This window comes from Chelonia mydas, chromosome 24, assembly GCF_015237465.2.
Source record: "Chelonia mydas isolate rCheMyd1 chromosome 24, rCheMyd1.pri.v2, whole genome shotgun sequence".
NCBI classification, from domain to species: Eukaryota; Metazoa; Chordata; order Testudines; family Cheloniidae; genus Chelonia; species Chelonia mydas.
In genome coordinates, this window is record NC_051264.2 from 10,660,055 (window position 1) to 10,672,925 (window position 12,871).

Genomic DNA, 12,871 nt, shown 5'->3' on the forward strand with positions numbered 1-12,871 from the left:
CCCTCTGCCCTCCTCTTTACCAGCACTAAAGGCAGCTCAGCTGCAGTGGGGGGCAGGGTGTATCCCCTCTGGGCCCCACTGGATTTAGAGGGAGCCCACCACCACCACACATGCAGGGCGGGGGGAGTCACAGTTCCCTGTGCGGGTCAGCAGAGGCGGGCAATGCTGCAATAGGGGCATGGGCCCATTTGGGACACACTCACATGGACAGCAGCAAACAGCCTGCTCTCCTCCTGGCAGGACACAGCTCTGGGATCCCAGCTGGGCACAGCTCACCTGCCCCCAGGTGACCCCAGGCCTCTGTTGCCCGCTCAGCCACCTGCACTAGGTGTCCCTGGGGAGGTCCCTGCACCCCTCGGAGATGTGCTTGGTGAGGGGGCAGTTCCCAGCCCAGCCCTGGCCCGACAATACAGGCAGAGGCCAGGTCCCCAGCTGGACCCTTTGCCAGGTGTGAGCAGGAAGGCTGGGGATCTGGAGGCATGGATTACAGCCCCTCCCCCCAAAGCTGGGCACACACAGGGCCAGAGTGCTCAAAGCATAGCCCCGGGGAGCACAGGCTGCTGGGGCAGAATCCCAGGCACACAGGGAGATGCACTGCCATCCTCCCGCCCCTGTACATGGCATCACGCACAGCCAGCGCCTGGCACGGGGTTCTCTGGTTGGGGCCTGAGGGCTCCCAAGGGCTGAGCACTGCAGCTGGCATATCGGAGTGACCAATGCACCCAGCAGAGGGAATGAAGGGGCCAGGTTCAGGGACGTACAGCACCGAGCACAAGGACAGCCCAGGCAGGGCGAGGTACGGGGAGTGGGGCCGAGTTCAGGGACGTACAGCACGCAGCACACAGGCAACCCGTCCCCAGTCACTACACAAGGCAGACAGAGTCTCAGCCATCTTGAGCAGTTCCCAGGCAGGGTTTATTCACAGCTTGCAGGAGTCAGGCCAAAGGGCTGTCAGAACCCGGCAGTGTCCCGCTAACATGCTGAGGGAGCTGGTGGGTCAGCCAGGAGAGAGGCTACGCCACCAACCACCCCCACCGCAGGGCCCTGGCTCCCCACTCCAGCCCTGTGGGGAGCACGGGCTGGGCCGGTTATGCCAGCGCAGGTCACCGCACGCTAAGCCCCCAGCAACGGTGCCCAAGTGCACCCAGCCCGCAGCTCCCGGCGCTCAGGGCCTGAGGAGAGTCACCAGCGCCCCACCAGGAGGTGGGCTCTGGGGAAAGCCAGGCCAGCCTGGGGGTACAGCTGGGAGCTGGGCAAAGCTTCACCACAGGCCCTGCCCTCACCTGAGTGCCAGGCTGGCCTGCCCACATCTTGCCAGGGACCTTCCTTCCCCCAGCAGGGCCCTAACTCCCTGCCCTGAGCCCAGCCTGTGCCACGGGGCGGGGCAGTCTGGAGTGGAGACCGAGGCAGCAGGGCAGAGGGGCACCCCCTGGAAAAGCCTCATCGCCCGCAGGGCCATGGGCAGAGCCGCCACTGAGGGGCGGCAGCAACAGCCCCCAGCAATTGCCAGGGCAGCAGGGCCTCTGCTCCCTGGCACCCTGTATGCCACACAACAGTGTCAAAGAGACACCCAGGAAGAGGGGAGGCCAGGCCAGGCCCTTGGGATACAGTAGCCATGCTGGGGCCTTGCATAGAGGACACCGGGCCAGACACACAGGGCAGCATGCAGCCAGCTCCTGGGCTCAGACATCAGCCCCAGCCAGCAGAGACTCCGACACCCCTGGCACTCGCACAGTCAGCCAGGAACCACTCTGTTGGCCAGGGAAGGGGGAGGCGGCTCCAGGGCCGTGCCGCACAGCATAGCTCCTCTGGGCATGTGGCTGGCTCCCCACTTGGTCCATGGCATCCCGCAGCCAAGAACCCTGCTCTCGCTTGCCCTAGGCAGCCTCAGGGGAGGAGACCAGGCCCAGCCACTGCAGCACAAACATCCTGTGGGGAACGGCAATGCCAGCTCCCTCGAGAGGAGTCATGTCACTGCGCTGGGCACCCTTTCCTGGCACCCCCTTCTCCAGCACTGCAGACAGAAGCGGCTCTTCTTCCCTTCCCAGCCTGTCCCCACCCACCTGGCATCTCCCATACGCTATGGAGATGTGGAGTCACTCCCGCCTCTCAGCCCGTGCTGCCAGCCTCCAGAGCCCACTTGCTCCATTTTCAAGCAAGCCCCTTGGTGCAGCTCCCTATACACATCCGCACCGCGCCCTCTTCATCCTCCTTCATACCCCCTTTGGGGTGATGCCTGCAGAAAACACTTGGGTTATGCTGCTCGCATGCAGAGAGCATTGCCCGTCCCGCTGCCCTGCCTCAGTCCTTATCACACCACCTTGCTCTTGTCTAGCAATTCTCATCAGCAGATCTCCACGTGCTTTACAATGGGAGGTGCTATCATTATGCTATCATTATGCCCATTTTACAGAGGAGGAAACTGAGGCACCAAAGGGAAGTGACCTACCGCAGATCCCCCAGTCCAGTGCTCTAGCTGCTGCCTCCCACATCTGTCTGCACCATCTCCTGTCTCAGACTGTGAACTCCTTGGGGCAGAGACCATCTTTCTGTTCTGTGTTTGTACAGCCCCTGGGCTCCTAGGCACTACCGTAATACACCTAATAAATAGTAACACTGCCTGCTGGGATGGAGGGAACCACCAGAGAGGGGTGCCAGTGCATATCCCCCACCCCCACGATATGGAGCGGTCCATCCCCCTGGGGACAGCGTGGAGGGGCTCCGAGTCAGCAGAGGCGGCTGCCAGGGCCAAGAACAGGAGCTCCGATTTCCCTGGGCATGAGCGAGTTCAGCTACCGCAAACTGACAGACACACACACACACCCCCCAGGTGCCCAGAGCCGAGCGCGCTGGTAATGCCACATATGGCTATGTACAAGGGGTGCCATCCCTCCCTGGCCAGGAGCACAGAACAACCAGCTCCATCCCCAGGCAGTGAGTTGCTGGCAGCCAGGGGCAGGGTGCCCTGCTCCAGGGAGGCGGACACAGGGAGGGGACTAGGATCCAGATATAGTCGTGACGGGGGGGGGTGTCAAACTGCAACCTTGGGGGGCAGCCCCCCGGCGCTAACACTGATCCAGGAGAAAGGTCATGCATGGGGCCCACCTTGCCTAAGTGACCACTCTCCCTGCCCCAGGCGCCAGGAACCGCTGGGCAGCCAGGCGCTTCAGGGAGTATGGCGCAGAGGGCTGGAGAGTGCCCCTCCACTGCTCACAATCTCAGCTTCGCAGGGGCACCATGTCCCAGGAGGAGTCGTAGTGCTGGACACGGCAGACCCAGCAGAGCCGGGCGCTGCAGCCGCACCCTAGCCCCAGGCTGCCACTGGGGAGCAGCAGGGCAGGCCTAAATGAGCTGTTTGGTGGCAAGTTCTGCAAAGCCACCAGCAGTATAAGTCCCCTCCCCGAGGCAGGAGAGGAAGCATCTGCAGAGGTGCTATGGAGGTCACACGTCGTAGTTGGGCAGGTAGCTGTAGGCAGGGGCCCCGCCTGATGGGGGGCTGCAGTTACACGGGAAAAACCAGCAGATCACAAAGCCTGGAAGAGAAGAGGAGAGAGTAGGGGAGGGGAGAGGAGATCAGTGTGGGCAGGGAGCCCAGAGGCATCACAGCACGGCCTGGCCCAGACAGGCTCGGCCCCGGGACCTGCCCTAGCCCACACAGGCTGTTCAGGTATAGTTACCCTGGTGTCACCCTTAGGGGGCACTCGATTGGGTACAAATGTCCTGTGGGAGATCAGCATGGGATCTAGGTTATGGTCACATCTTGGCTTACACCAGTCTAAATTCCCCAGGAAGTACAAGCCCTCAGGGCAGCCTCAGTAACTGCCCCCGCCCCCCGCCCCAGAGGAATCCCAGCCCACCCTCCACCTGCCCCGGTCACGTACCCCGTCCAAACACCTCCCGCAGCAGCGCGATCTTCGGCTTCCGGGTGTGAGCCACCTCCCGGCGTGCCTCCTTCAGCAGCCGGTTCCGCAGCTGCTCGATCGGAGTCTCGTCCGTGATGATAGAGACCACCTGAGAAACAAGAGGGGAGCCTGACGCACTGCCCAGCCCTCCCAGGGAGAGAGGTGCGTGGATTTACAGCTACACTCCTCTCTCAACAGGGGGCGCTGTGGGGAGTAGGGCGGGGCACTGGTTGTGGAGGGAGCTCCTGGCTACTCCAGCCCTGGCCTCTCCCAGCAGAGGAGGCTGTATAGGGGCGCTGGCTGTGGGGAGCTCCCAGCTACTCCAGGGCTAGAATCTCCCAGCAGGGGGCGCTGTAGGGTGTGGGGTATGGGCACTGGCTGCGGGGGGAGCTCCCAGCTACCCCAGTGCTAGACTCTCCCAGCAGGGGGTGCTGCGGGGGATGAGGCATGAAGCCACCTGGTGTGGTGCCCCTTGAAGACTAACCTGGTCATAGAAGATGACGGTAACGAAGACCCCAAAGAGGATGGACTCCACCAGCAGGACGATGCAGTGAGCCCTAGGGGGGAAGGGAGCAGTCAGAGCCCAGCTTGCTCAGGCATTCCCAAGGGCAGGCTCAGGTCTTGCTACTGAGGATTCTGGCCCAGAACCACCCACCCGCATGTCATAGGCCCTGTACTGATGACAGCCACTGGAGAGTTGACCTCCGTGTTGGGGAAGAGGCTCTGGGGTCAGGAGATAGAGAAGCCCGGTGGCTGCAGAGTCCCAGAGGGCCCTGGCACGCAGCAGTGACAGCCTGAACCTCCAGCTGGCTATGGGCATGGTACAACACCCGGCTCCTCTAGCACCTCATGCGGGGACACAGGGCCACTCCCTCCCCCACAGCTCTATGGGGCAGGAACTCAGTGTCACCCACAGGGAGCAGGGCTGAAATGGAACCCAGGTGTCCTGCCTCTAAGACCTCTCCTCCCCTTGCTGGGATCTGCCTGCACCCAGCAGCCAGGGACGGGGGGAATCTGGCTGTGATCCCTGCACACTTACATCTGGACGTGGTTGTTAGAGAAGCCTCCAGCCACACCTTCCATCTTCCCAGGGAAGCTCCTGTCTACCGGCCACAGCCACATGGTTAACACCAGCCCCATGGCATAGAGACTAGCCAGCCCTGAGACAGAGCCACAGGTCAGCGCAGGCCAGAGACAAGCACCCTGGCCCTGGGCTTGGGCCGGGCTCAGAATCCCCCACCCAGGCTAAGGCCAGAGAACCTGGCCAGGAGGCAGCCTCGGGGAAAGGGCAGGTGCCGGCTGCGGCAGAGCCAAGTTCCGGAGTCACAGCCCCAGTTAATGCCCTTTGATCTCACCCCACCTGCCCTGCGAGGGCTGCCCAGGGCCCAGCGGCCCACCATTAACTGCTTCACTCCTGACCACCCCACCCCCATGCTCACCCCGGGTGGGACAGCCAAGCCCCCCTGTCTCCAGGGTCCTTTCAGCTTCTACACATGGAGACATCAAGGGGGAGCAGGGAGTGGAGCCGAGGGAGGGCAGGCGGTGGCTACGGGGCTGGTGTGGGGTCACGCAGGGAGCAGAGCAGAGCATGGCAGGGGCTGGGGGGTCATACAGGGAGCGGAGCAGAGCAGAGAGGGGGCAGGCGGTGGCTATGGGGCATCCCACAGAGAGCAGAGCAGAAGGGGGCAGGGGTTGGGGTCACGCAGGGAGCAAAGCAGAGGGGGGCAGGGGCTGGCAGGCAGGGGATGGAACAGGGGCTACGCAGGGAGCTGGTGCATGTAGCACTGCCAGCTCACGCCAGCCAGAGCGTCCCCCCACACCCAGCTACAAGCTGGGCTTCCTGGGTCCTCCCGCCCAAGCTGCCCTTGGCCGTTGCTGCGAAAGGGCTGTAGGAGGCGCCAGGGAGACGCTCACTCCAGCTGGCCAGCTTCCTACGGTGCAGGGCTGTGGGGCCAGAGCTCCTTCTAGTGAGGGACAGAAGAACAGCAGGGGGCTGGCAGGATGGCAGCAGCCAGGGACCCACGGCGGGGGAGGGCACAGCTCTATGCTGGTGCTGTGAGCTGCAGCGCCACCTGCTGCTGCATCCCCAGGCCCGCATCAGAGCTCCCTACAGCCGGCTCCCCCCCGCTGGGTAGCCACATACCAGTGTAGAAGAGGAACTGGATGAAGTATTTCTGGTTTAACTCGCCAACGCAGTTGTTGATCCTACAGAGAGAGCACATGTCTGGTCAGGGTCAGCAGAATGGCATCGCCTGCAATGGCTGGTGTCAGGCACCAGGTGTCCCGTCCCTGACCCTCCCCAGCACCTGCACCCAAGGACAGCAAAGCAAAGCCCCTTTGGAGGGTCGGTTCCACCTGCCAGGGACAGGCAGCCCTTTCTTGGGGGAGGGCAGCTCACAGCAACAGGGCAAGCAATGGAGAATCCCACACCCCCCGGGAAGTTCAGGGACACCCACTGAGCTGAAGCAGGCCCGGGACCCTGGGGTTAACACCTTTCTCCCAAAGGGCACCCAAGGATTTGGAACAAGCCCGAGCATCCCTCCAGGAGGAACACAGCTCCTCCTAGTGCTACCCTGAGGCATTGCCTCCCCCATCACGTCCCCAGTGCCGCTGCCTGCAGCCTCGAGGTGGCGCCCAGCCCTCCCCAGCTCAGTGATGTGGCCAGAGAGGACTCTGGCAGGTGCCACTGCACTGGGGACAGAACTGGGATTCGCAGGCCCCTCCAGAACAGCGTATCCCTGGAGAGATCCCAGAGCTCTGCTTCCATCTGCGAGGGCCTATGCACGCCCCCACCTCGGAGCATCGCCCCCAGCACAGGGGACACCTCACCCGTGGGGCAGGGAAGCAGAAGGTGCAGCTGCAGGTGGGGGGAGAAGGAGGGGGTGAAGGGGGCTGCACTGCACAGACCGCGGCCACGGCAGGTCTGCTCTGCAGCAACGAGCCCAACAGCCATGGCAGGGCCCACAGGGGGAGCCAGGGTCTCTGCACGTGCCCCCCTCTCCTCCCTGCAGCTCTCATGGCTGTTACCAGGCCCCCAGTGCAAGCTGCAGGCACCTCACCAGGGGCAGTGGTGATCCATGCGGCGGACGCAGCGGTGGCAGATGCGGCAGTGATGCGCCCGTGGCGGGCGGTACGTCTCACAGCGGTTACACACCGTCCAGTCCTCATTGCTCTGGGGAGCAGAGAAGAGAACTCTTAGCTGCAGCCCTCCCTGGGATCCTGGAGACCCGCCGGAGCAGGCACTGGCAGAGGTAATGCAAGGGGCCGGGAGGACAGGCGGGCCAGCAGCGATGGGCATCAGAGCAGTCTGGGGAGTCCAGCACTGGAGCAGCAGGAGCCATGGGGCAGGCAATGACAGGTGGAGCTGGGGAGGGAGCCTAGACAGCCCCAGCACTTTGATAAGCCCTTGGATTTTGCATATAAAAGCAGAAGACGGAGTCTGGCTCCCTCCCCACGCAGGTCCATACAGGCTGGAAATACTCTGGGTTTTTGCCACTAGGAGGCACCTTTGAGCAAGGTAACAGGGCTGTGCAGGCTGGAGAGGAACACGGGAGAAGCCCCTGAGATGCTCAGAGCTGGACAAACTAAAGCCCTGGGGCAGGGACTTAGGGACCAGTCCCAGCTTGGCAGGGAACTGACCATCAGGCCTGTCACCAGCATCCCGGAGCCCTCCCCGGGCAAGTCTCTCCACTGGGGAGTTTTGGGCCCATGCACAGCAAGTGCTGTTGGCAGAGTCACTGGGATCGCTGCATGCTGAGCCCTGGCATTTGCCAGCCTGTGAGCTCCCCTGCCATCTCCCCTGACAAGACACAAAGCTCCACTTCCCAGAACAGCTGCATCAGCCCTGGGGGGTTCTCCACAGCCAGCCAGAGCTGGCACCGCTGCGAAGGGAACGCGGGGTCCGCTGGAAGGTTTGAGACTGACTCCTGCGCTGGCTGACCCAGCAGGGAGCAACCCTTGTGGCTCAGCCATTGCATTGGGTGGGGGGCTTGGCTGCCAGCCCAGCACACGGGGATGGGGGGGCTGTGCAGTCATGCCAGGATTCTGCCATTCCTAGGCTGTAACCTGGCCACCTGCACTCCTGCCAGCTCAGCATCTTTGCCTTGCGTGGGGGGCGTGACCAGCTGCCGAGGTGCTTAGGGGCAGCTGAACACGTAGGGCAAGTCTCCTGCTACCCCAGGCTCAGACTGTCTCCAGCCACAGGAAGAGACGGGGTCATCGGAGAGCAGAACTGCTGCTGCAGCACAGGCCAACGGGCCGTCTCCCCTCGCACCCATCTCCAGAGCAACCCTCCGCTCATAACTCCCTAACTGACCCAGCCACGCAGCCTGTCCCAGAAGGCGTCCCTCCTGGAGCCCCTCGCACCAGCTGGACAGTGAGTTACGCCCAGCTGTGTGAGGCCCAGCAGCCGTCACACTTTAATCCCATCCCAATGCTACTACGCTGATCCATGCACCTAATCCTGAGGCTCCCTAAGCTGCTGGGTTCACTATCCCTGGCAGTGGCTAGCCCTGCCCCCTCCTGAGCTACTGCACTGAGCTCCGTGCACCACTCACCCGCTCGTTCTTGTGAGGCGTGTTGCCGCGCAGGTCAGAGAAGTCGATAGCGGTATCGGGCAGTGGGACCATGCCTGGGAAGGAACCAGAACAGGAGACAATGAGGGGGCTCCAGTGGCAAGCAGGGCACAGATGGGCCACAGCACCGCGCGACACCCTGCATGCATGGCTCTCAGGTCCCCAGGTCACCCTGGAGCCAGCTCAGCGATTGCCTGGGCTGGGGAGGCTGTGGGGAAGCTGGAGAGATGGGAACAAGGGGGAGCAGCCTTGTCATAAGCACTGAGTTGTACGTAGGGATCTGAGAGGGAAAGCGCCCAGTGGCCGCAGCTCTTCCCTTACTGCACGTGCCCAGAGCTGGCTGATGCCAGGCGAGGCGTGTAGGGTCTCTAAGACGCTCTGTTCACTCCTCATTTCCAGAGCCTCTGAAGGGACCAGGACGCCAAGCAGCAGGTGGGTGAATTCCAGTTCCCCCTCCCAGGGATGGCTACACGTCACCTCACCACGGGAGATAGTCCCACGTCCGACCCCACGTCAGACCCATGGCTCTAGGGTTCCCTGTCACAGAGGGGGCTAAGTCAGGGAGTCTTAGCTCCAGAATCGCGTGCCAGGGACACACCACCATGCTACCCCTGACCACCCCAAAGCCGTGCAAGATGCCACTCGCTACCAGATGGCACTGACAAGTTCACATGATTCCACCTGTGACAAAATGGCCTGGGGTCACTGCAAAAGCAGCAAATCTCCAGCATCCAGCAGCCCAGCCCACGCAGAGGGCAGAAACCTGGAGTCTACCAGGCTCCCACTCCAAAAACTAAAGCAGAGGTGCATAATAGGGGAATGTTTGTAGTATGTTTATGAACAAGCAGCATGACTCAGTTTTTCCACTCATTTTGTATTGCTCCCCAGTGGGGCTGAAGGGGTTAATTTCTCCCCCAGGACAGAGGAATAAGAGAGGCTGGCTGGATGTCACACAGGCACGGGACCGGTCTGGGCTGGTGTGGATGTGCCCACATGCACAGGGAAGGCCTTGGAGAGAAAACAGGTGCCTCGAGGACCGGACAGTAACAGTTACCACCCGGGATCTGAGGCAGTGGAACCTGTGAGCACAGCGGGGCTGCGATGGGGACAGACACAGCAGATGCCAGGAGACTAGGCTCATGCACAGGGACAGACACACAGGGCCAGAGTGCGACCGAGACACAGAGATGGAAACCCAGAGGCTCCAGGAAAAGGGCAGACGACTGCTAAGATGGACTTCGACTGAAGCTTGGCTTTCCCATTCAAACCTGCACACTTCAATCCTGTACTACAGGTGATGAACACCTGCCGCTTGCTATGACAACACTGCCCTGCGTCACTGAAGGCACCTGCTGGTTGCGTCACCCGTGAAGGGCTAAAGGCACTAACAGGAGTCTGAACTCATCTGGACTCGCTGGGAAGCCACTGTAAGAAACAGGGGGGCTGTAGTCCAGAGGCCCAGGCTTGGAGTCAAGGGCCACATGACTCATCCTTGAATAAAGCTAAACCAGGGCCTAGCAAATAACAGGAATGCTCCCAAGAGAGGCAATGTAAAGACTAGGGCATCAAACCCCCTGTACATCCATGACACCCTACTCCCCTCCTATGGCCAGGGACAGAACCCAGGAGTCCTGGCCCCTAGTCCCCTCCTCTGCTGGACCTAGGTTCTTTCCACCTGCTGCTTACCATCTGGTCCTACAAGGGGCTCAGAGAGAGAGTGAATCAAGCAGTCCTCTGACATCCCCAGAGTGACTCTTGGGGTGCACACAGGTAAGTGAACATAATCCCAACTGCACCATCCCCTACCCACTACTGACACAGGCATGCAGGTGGGGGGTGGGAGCCGCCTGTCATCATCATGCCTCTCTGCCACTGCTAAGCCAGCCCAGCCAGGCTAGACTCAAAGGACACCTGCGGGTCTAGTGAGAGAAGACAGAGAGAGCCCTGCAAGAAGGGGCAGGACCTTCTCATCGAGCGTTTCAGCCAGAGAGCCCAGACCCCTCTACAAACAGGGGCAGTATCATTTCCATTTCCATTCCCACCCTCTCAAGAGAGAGATGCAGCGTAGGGCAGGGACCGTGCGGCAGGGCAGCGACAGGACCAGGGAAGGACCTCAGTTCTCACTTCCCAGCTCTCTGCCTGAGCCACTAGGCCACTGATGCCTCCCCAGCGTGGGCAGAGGAACAGCCGATGGTGGGTGCTTACCTGGATCAGCAAAGACAGCTCGTGTGTGACAGGCCAGCAACAGAAGGACAATGAGGTTAAACATCACGGCATGGAACGGACACCAGAGGCTGGCGTAAAGGGAACAAGGAGAACCAAACCTGTCAGACACCGAGCCCAGGAACAGGCTCCCCAGGGCTATTTTAGACTCCGTTACGAACATCGGCATCTGCGGTCACACAACGCCAGTGTGCGAGGCCTTTATTCTGGCTGCCGTGGCAGTAAGTTAAAAATGCTAAATATACATGGAAACGAATCGAGATTATCCAGAAAGTGCTCCTAACCCTGCGCACGAGGGCAGGGCTGAAGAGCTACGTGCAGAGCAGTCTGGGGAACGGCAGTGAAGGGGGTAGAAGTATGAGAAGAGTCTAGGGAAGAGTGTAAACCCCAGGGGCGAGGGGGGACTGGCAGAGATGGAGGAACCGAAATGGCAGATTTATCAGCCTGTGCAATCACCGAGGGTGGGGGCTGGCACAGGCAAAGCCTCCTCACAGCTCCCTGAGGACTGGAGACAGCTCAGCAGAAACGGGTCAGCTGGCACCTCCCAGACCTGTCCATTCCACCAGCTAGGGAACTCTTCCAGCCGGGTCACACTGGATACTCCGACAGCAGCTGGGGATCACATTACGTGTGCACTAAGCCCAGTCCTAGAGCTGTAATCGGCACCACATGCCCCAGGCCAAGTTACCAGGCAGGGGGAACAGACACTAGAAAGGGAACCATGTTCTGAGCAGCTAGAGATTCCTCCCCTGCTGTTTGGTGAATCCCTCACTGCTCATTTAGCCCACATGGCCTGGGTGGGAGACACCCCTGGTCTGCACTAGAGCTCAGACCCCAGGCCCTGCTGCTGGAAAGTCAAAGGTGGCTGCAAGCTCTTCTGTGACATGTCTAAACCCTGCTCAGCCTGACTGCTGGTCCCTGGACGGCCAGTGACACCTGAGATGCAGCTGAGTCAGGGCTGGGGAAGCTTCTGCACCCTCCAGTGGTGCAGAAGTGACAGCTGCATGTTGCCGACCTAGTCTGGGGGGAGCCGGGGTCAGCCCCGGGGTTCTGAAGAGGGAAGGAAGGGAGCTGGCAGTTCCAGGCGGTGGCTCCTGGCCTGTAGTGGTTCTGGCCCCTGCAGGGGCAACGGAGGGAGAACACACGTGGCAGGGACAGCACTAGCCAGACAAACCAAACTCAGAACGATGCTGATCCAGGGACAGAGGCTGGGGCAGGTGCTTAGGGGAGCTGGGTTCAATCCCTGGCTCTGCCAGACGTCCCATGTGACCTTCGGGGAGTCGCTTCCATCTCTCTGAGCCTCAGTTCCCGTCTGTGACCCAGGAACGCACCTCGTCCATTAGACGCCAGCTCGCGGAACTGGGAGTGGCTCTGGCAGCGCCTCTGTCCCTCGCCCTGCCTGGGAGCAGTGCAGCCAGGTGTCGGGGGCCTAGTGACCCCTGGCAGGGGGGCATCCCAGGGACCCAGCACCCCAGAGCAGAGCTGCAGGGGACTGACTCACCCTCAGAGCCATAGGAAGGCGGGTACATCCCAGAGGGGCACCGCAAAGCCATCCTGCCCCACCCCCACTCTGACCCCGCCCCCAACTACCTGGCCCCGCCCCTCTCCAGACTCCGCCCCCGCACCGGACTCCGCCGCGGCCCGGGCCCCGCTACCTGCCCCGGAAGCCCGGCTGCAGCAGGATGTGGGTGAGGATGACGTAGTCGGCGTAGGCCACGCTCAAGTAGGTGAGCAGCAGGCAGAGCGCCCCGCACGGGTCCCGCCCGCAGCGGCCCGGCCCCGCTACCCCCATGGCCGCCGCCGGGGCCCGGACACAGCGGGCGGGCAGCAACAGCCGCGGCTCCGCCGGCTGGGGGCGGGGCACGGCCAGGCGCCGCCCCCGCCCTCCTCTCGCCCAATCGCAGCCAACGCCTTCACGGACGTCATGGCGGGGGGCAGGGACGCGGAAGAGGGGGGGCTGCCTGTGTACCGTTTCCATGGAGACGTGGGAATTGGATCCCCGCGGGGGGCCCCGCCCGAGAGCACGGGGGGGGCTCCGAGAGGGGCTGGAGGGCGGGCTGAGGGCACGGGGGTCAGACCGGGGGGGGCCGATGCGCTGCGACGGTGGCAAGGCGACTGGGGGGGGCAGATGGGTGACAGTTACCCCAGGCGGGGGGAGCCGCCTGCAGTGGG

General features: G+C 62.3%; 1 protein-coding gene across 2 annotated transcripts; it reads right to left on the minus strand.

Annotated features, from left to right (window-relative positions):
• Positions 1–889: 889 nt before the first annotated feature.
• On the minus strand, positions 890–12,568 carry LOC102936995 (palmitoyltransferase ZDHHC3). Of its 2 annotated transcripts, none has more exons than XM_037882856.2 (9): positions 12,355–12,568; positions 10,682–10,770; positions 8,459–8,532; positions 6,962–7,074; positions 6,046–6,107; positions 4,942–5,062; positions 4,387–4,459; positions 3,882–4,011; positions 890–3,533 (listed from the first exon to the last, which is right to left on the minus strand). In XM_037882856.2, the coding sequence occupies exons 1-9, from the start codon at positions 12,489–12,491 to the stop codon at positions 3,442–3,444; spliced, it is 891 nt and encodes a 296-aa protein (XP_037738784.1). In that variant the 5' UTR covers positions 12,492–12,568; the 3' UTR covers positions 890–3,441. The 2 variants fall into 2 exon arrangements, with proteins under 2 accessions (XP_037738784.1, XP_037738785.1); XM_037882857.2 differs by having other exon boundaries at positions 12,359–12,547.
• Between the last annotated feature and the right edge of the window lie 303 nt (positions 12,569–12,871).

Excerpts from the sequence above, each read along its gene's own strand:
- LOC102936995 (XM_037882856.2), bottom strand. The coding sequence starts at position 12,491 with ATGGGGGTAGCGGGGCCGGGCCGCTGCGGGCGGGACCCGTGCGGGGCG. Across the intron at positions 10,771-12,354 it reads CAGCCGGGCTTCCGGGGCAG|CCTCTGGTGTCCGTTCCATG; the intron begins GTAGCGGGGCCC and ends CCTTTACGCCAG. Across the intron at positions 5,063-6,045 it reads CCAGTTCCTCTTCTACACTG|GGCTGGCTAGTCTCTATGCC; the intron begins GTATGTGGCTAC and ends GCTCTGTCTCAG.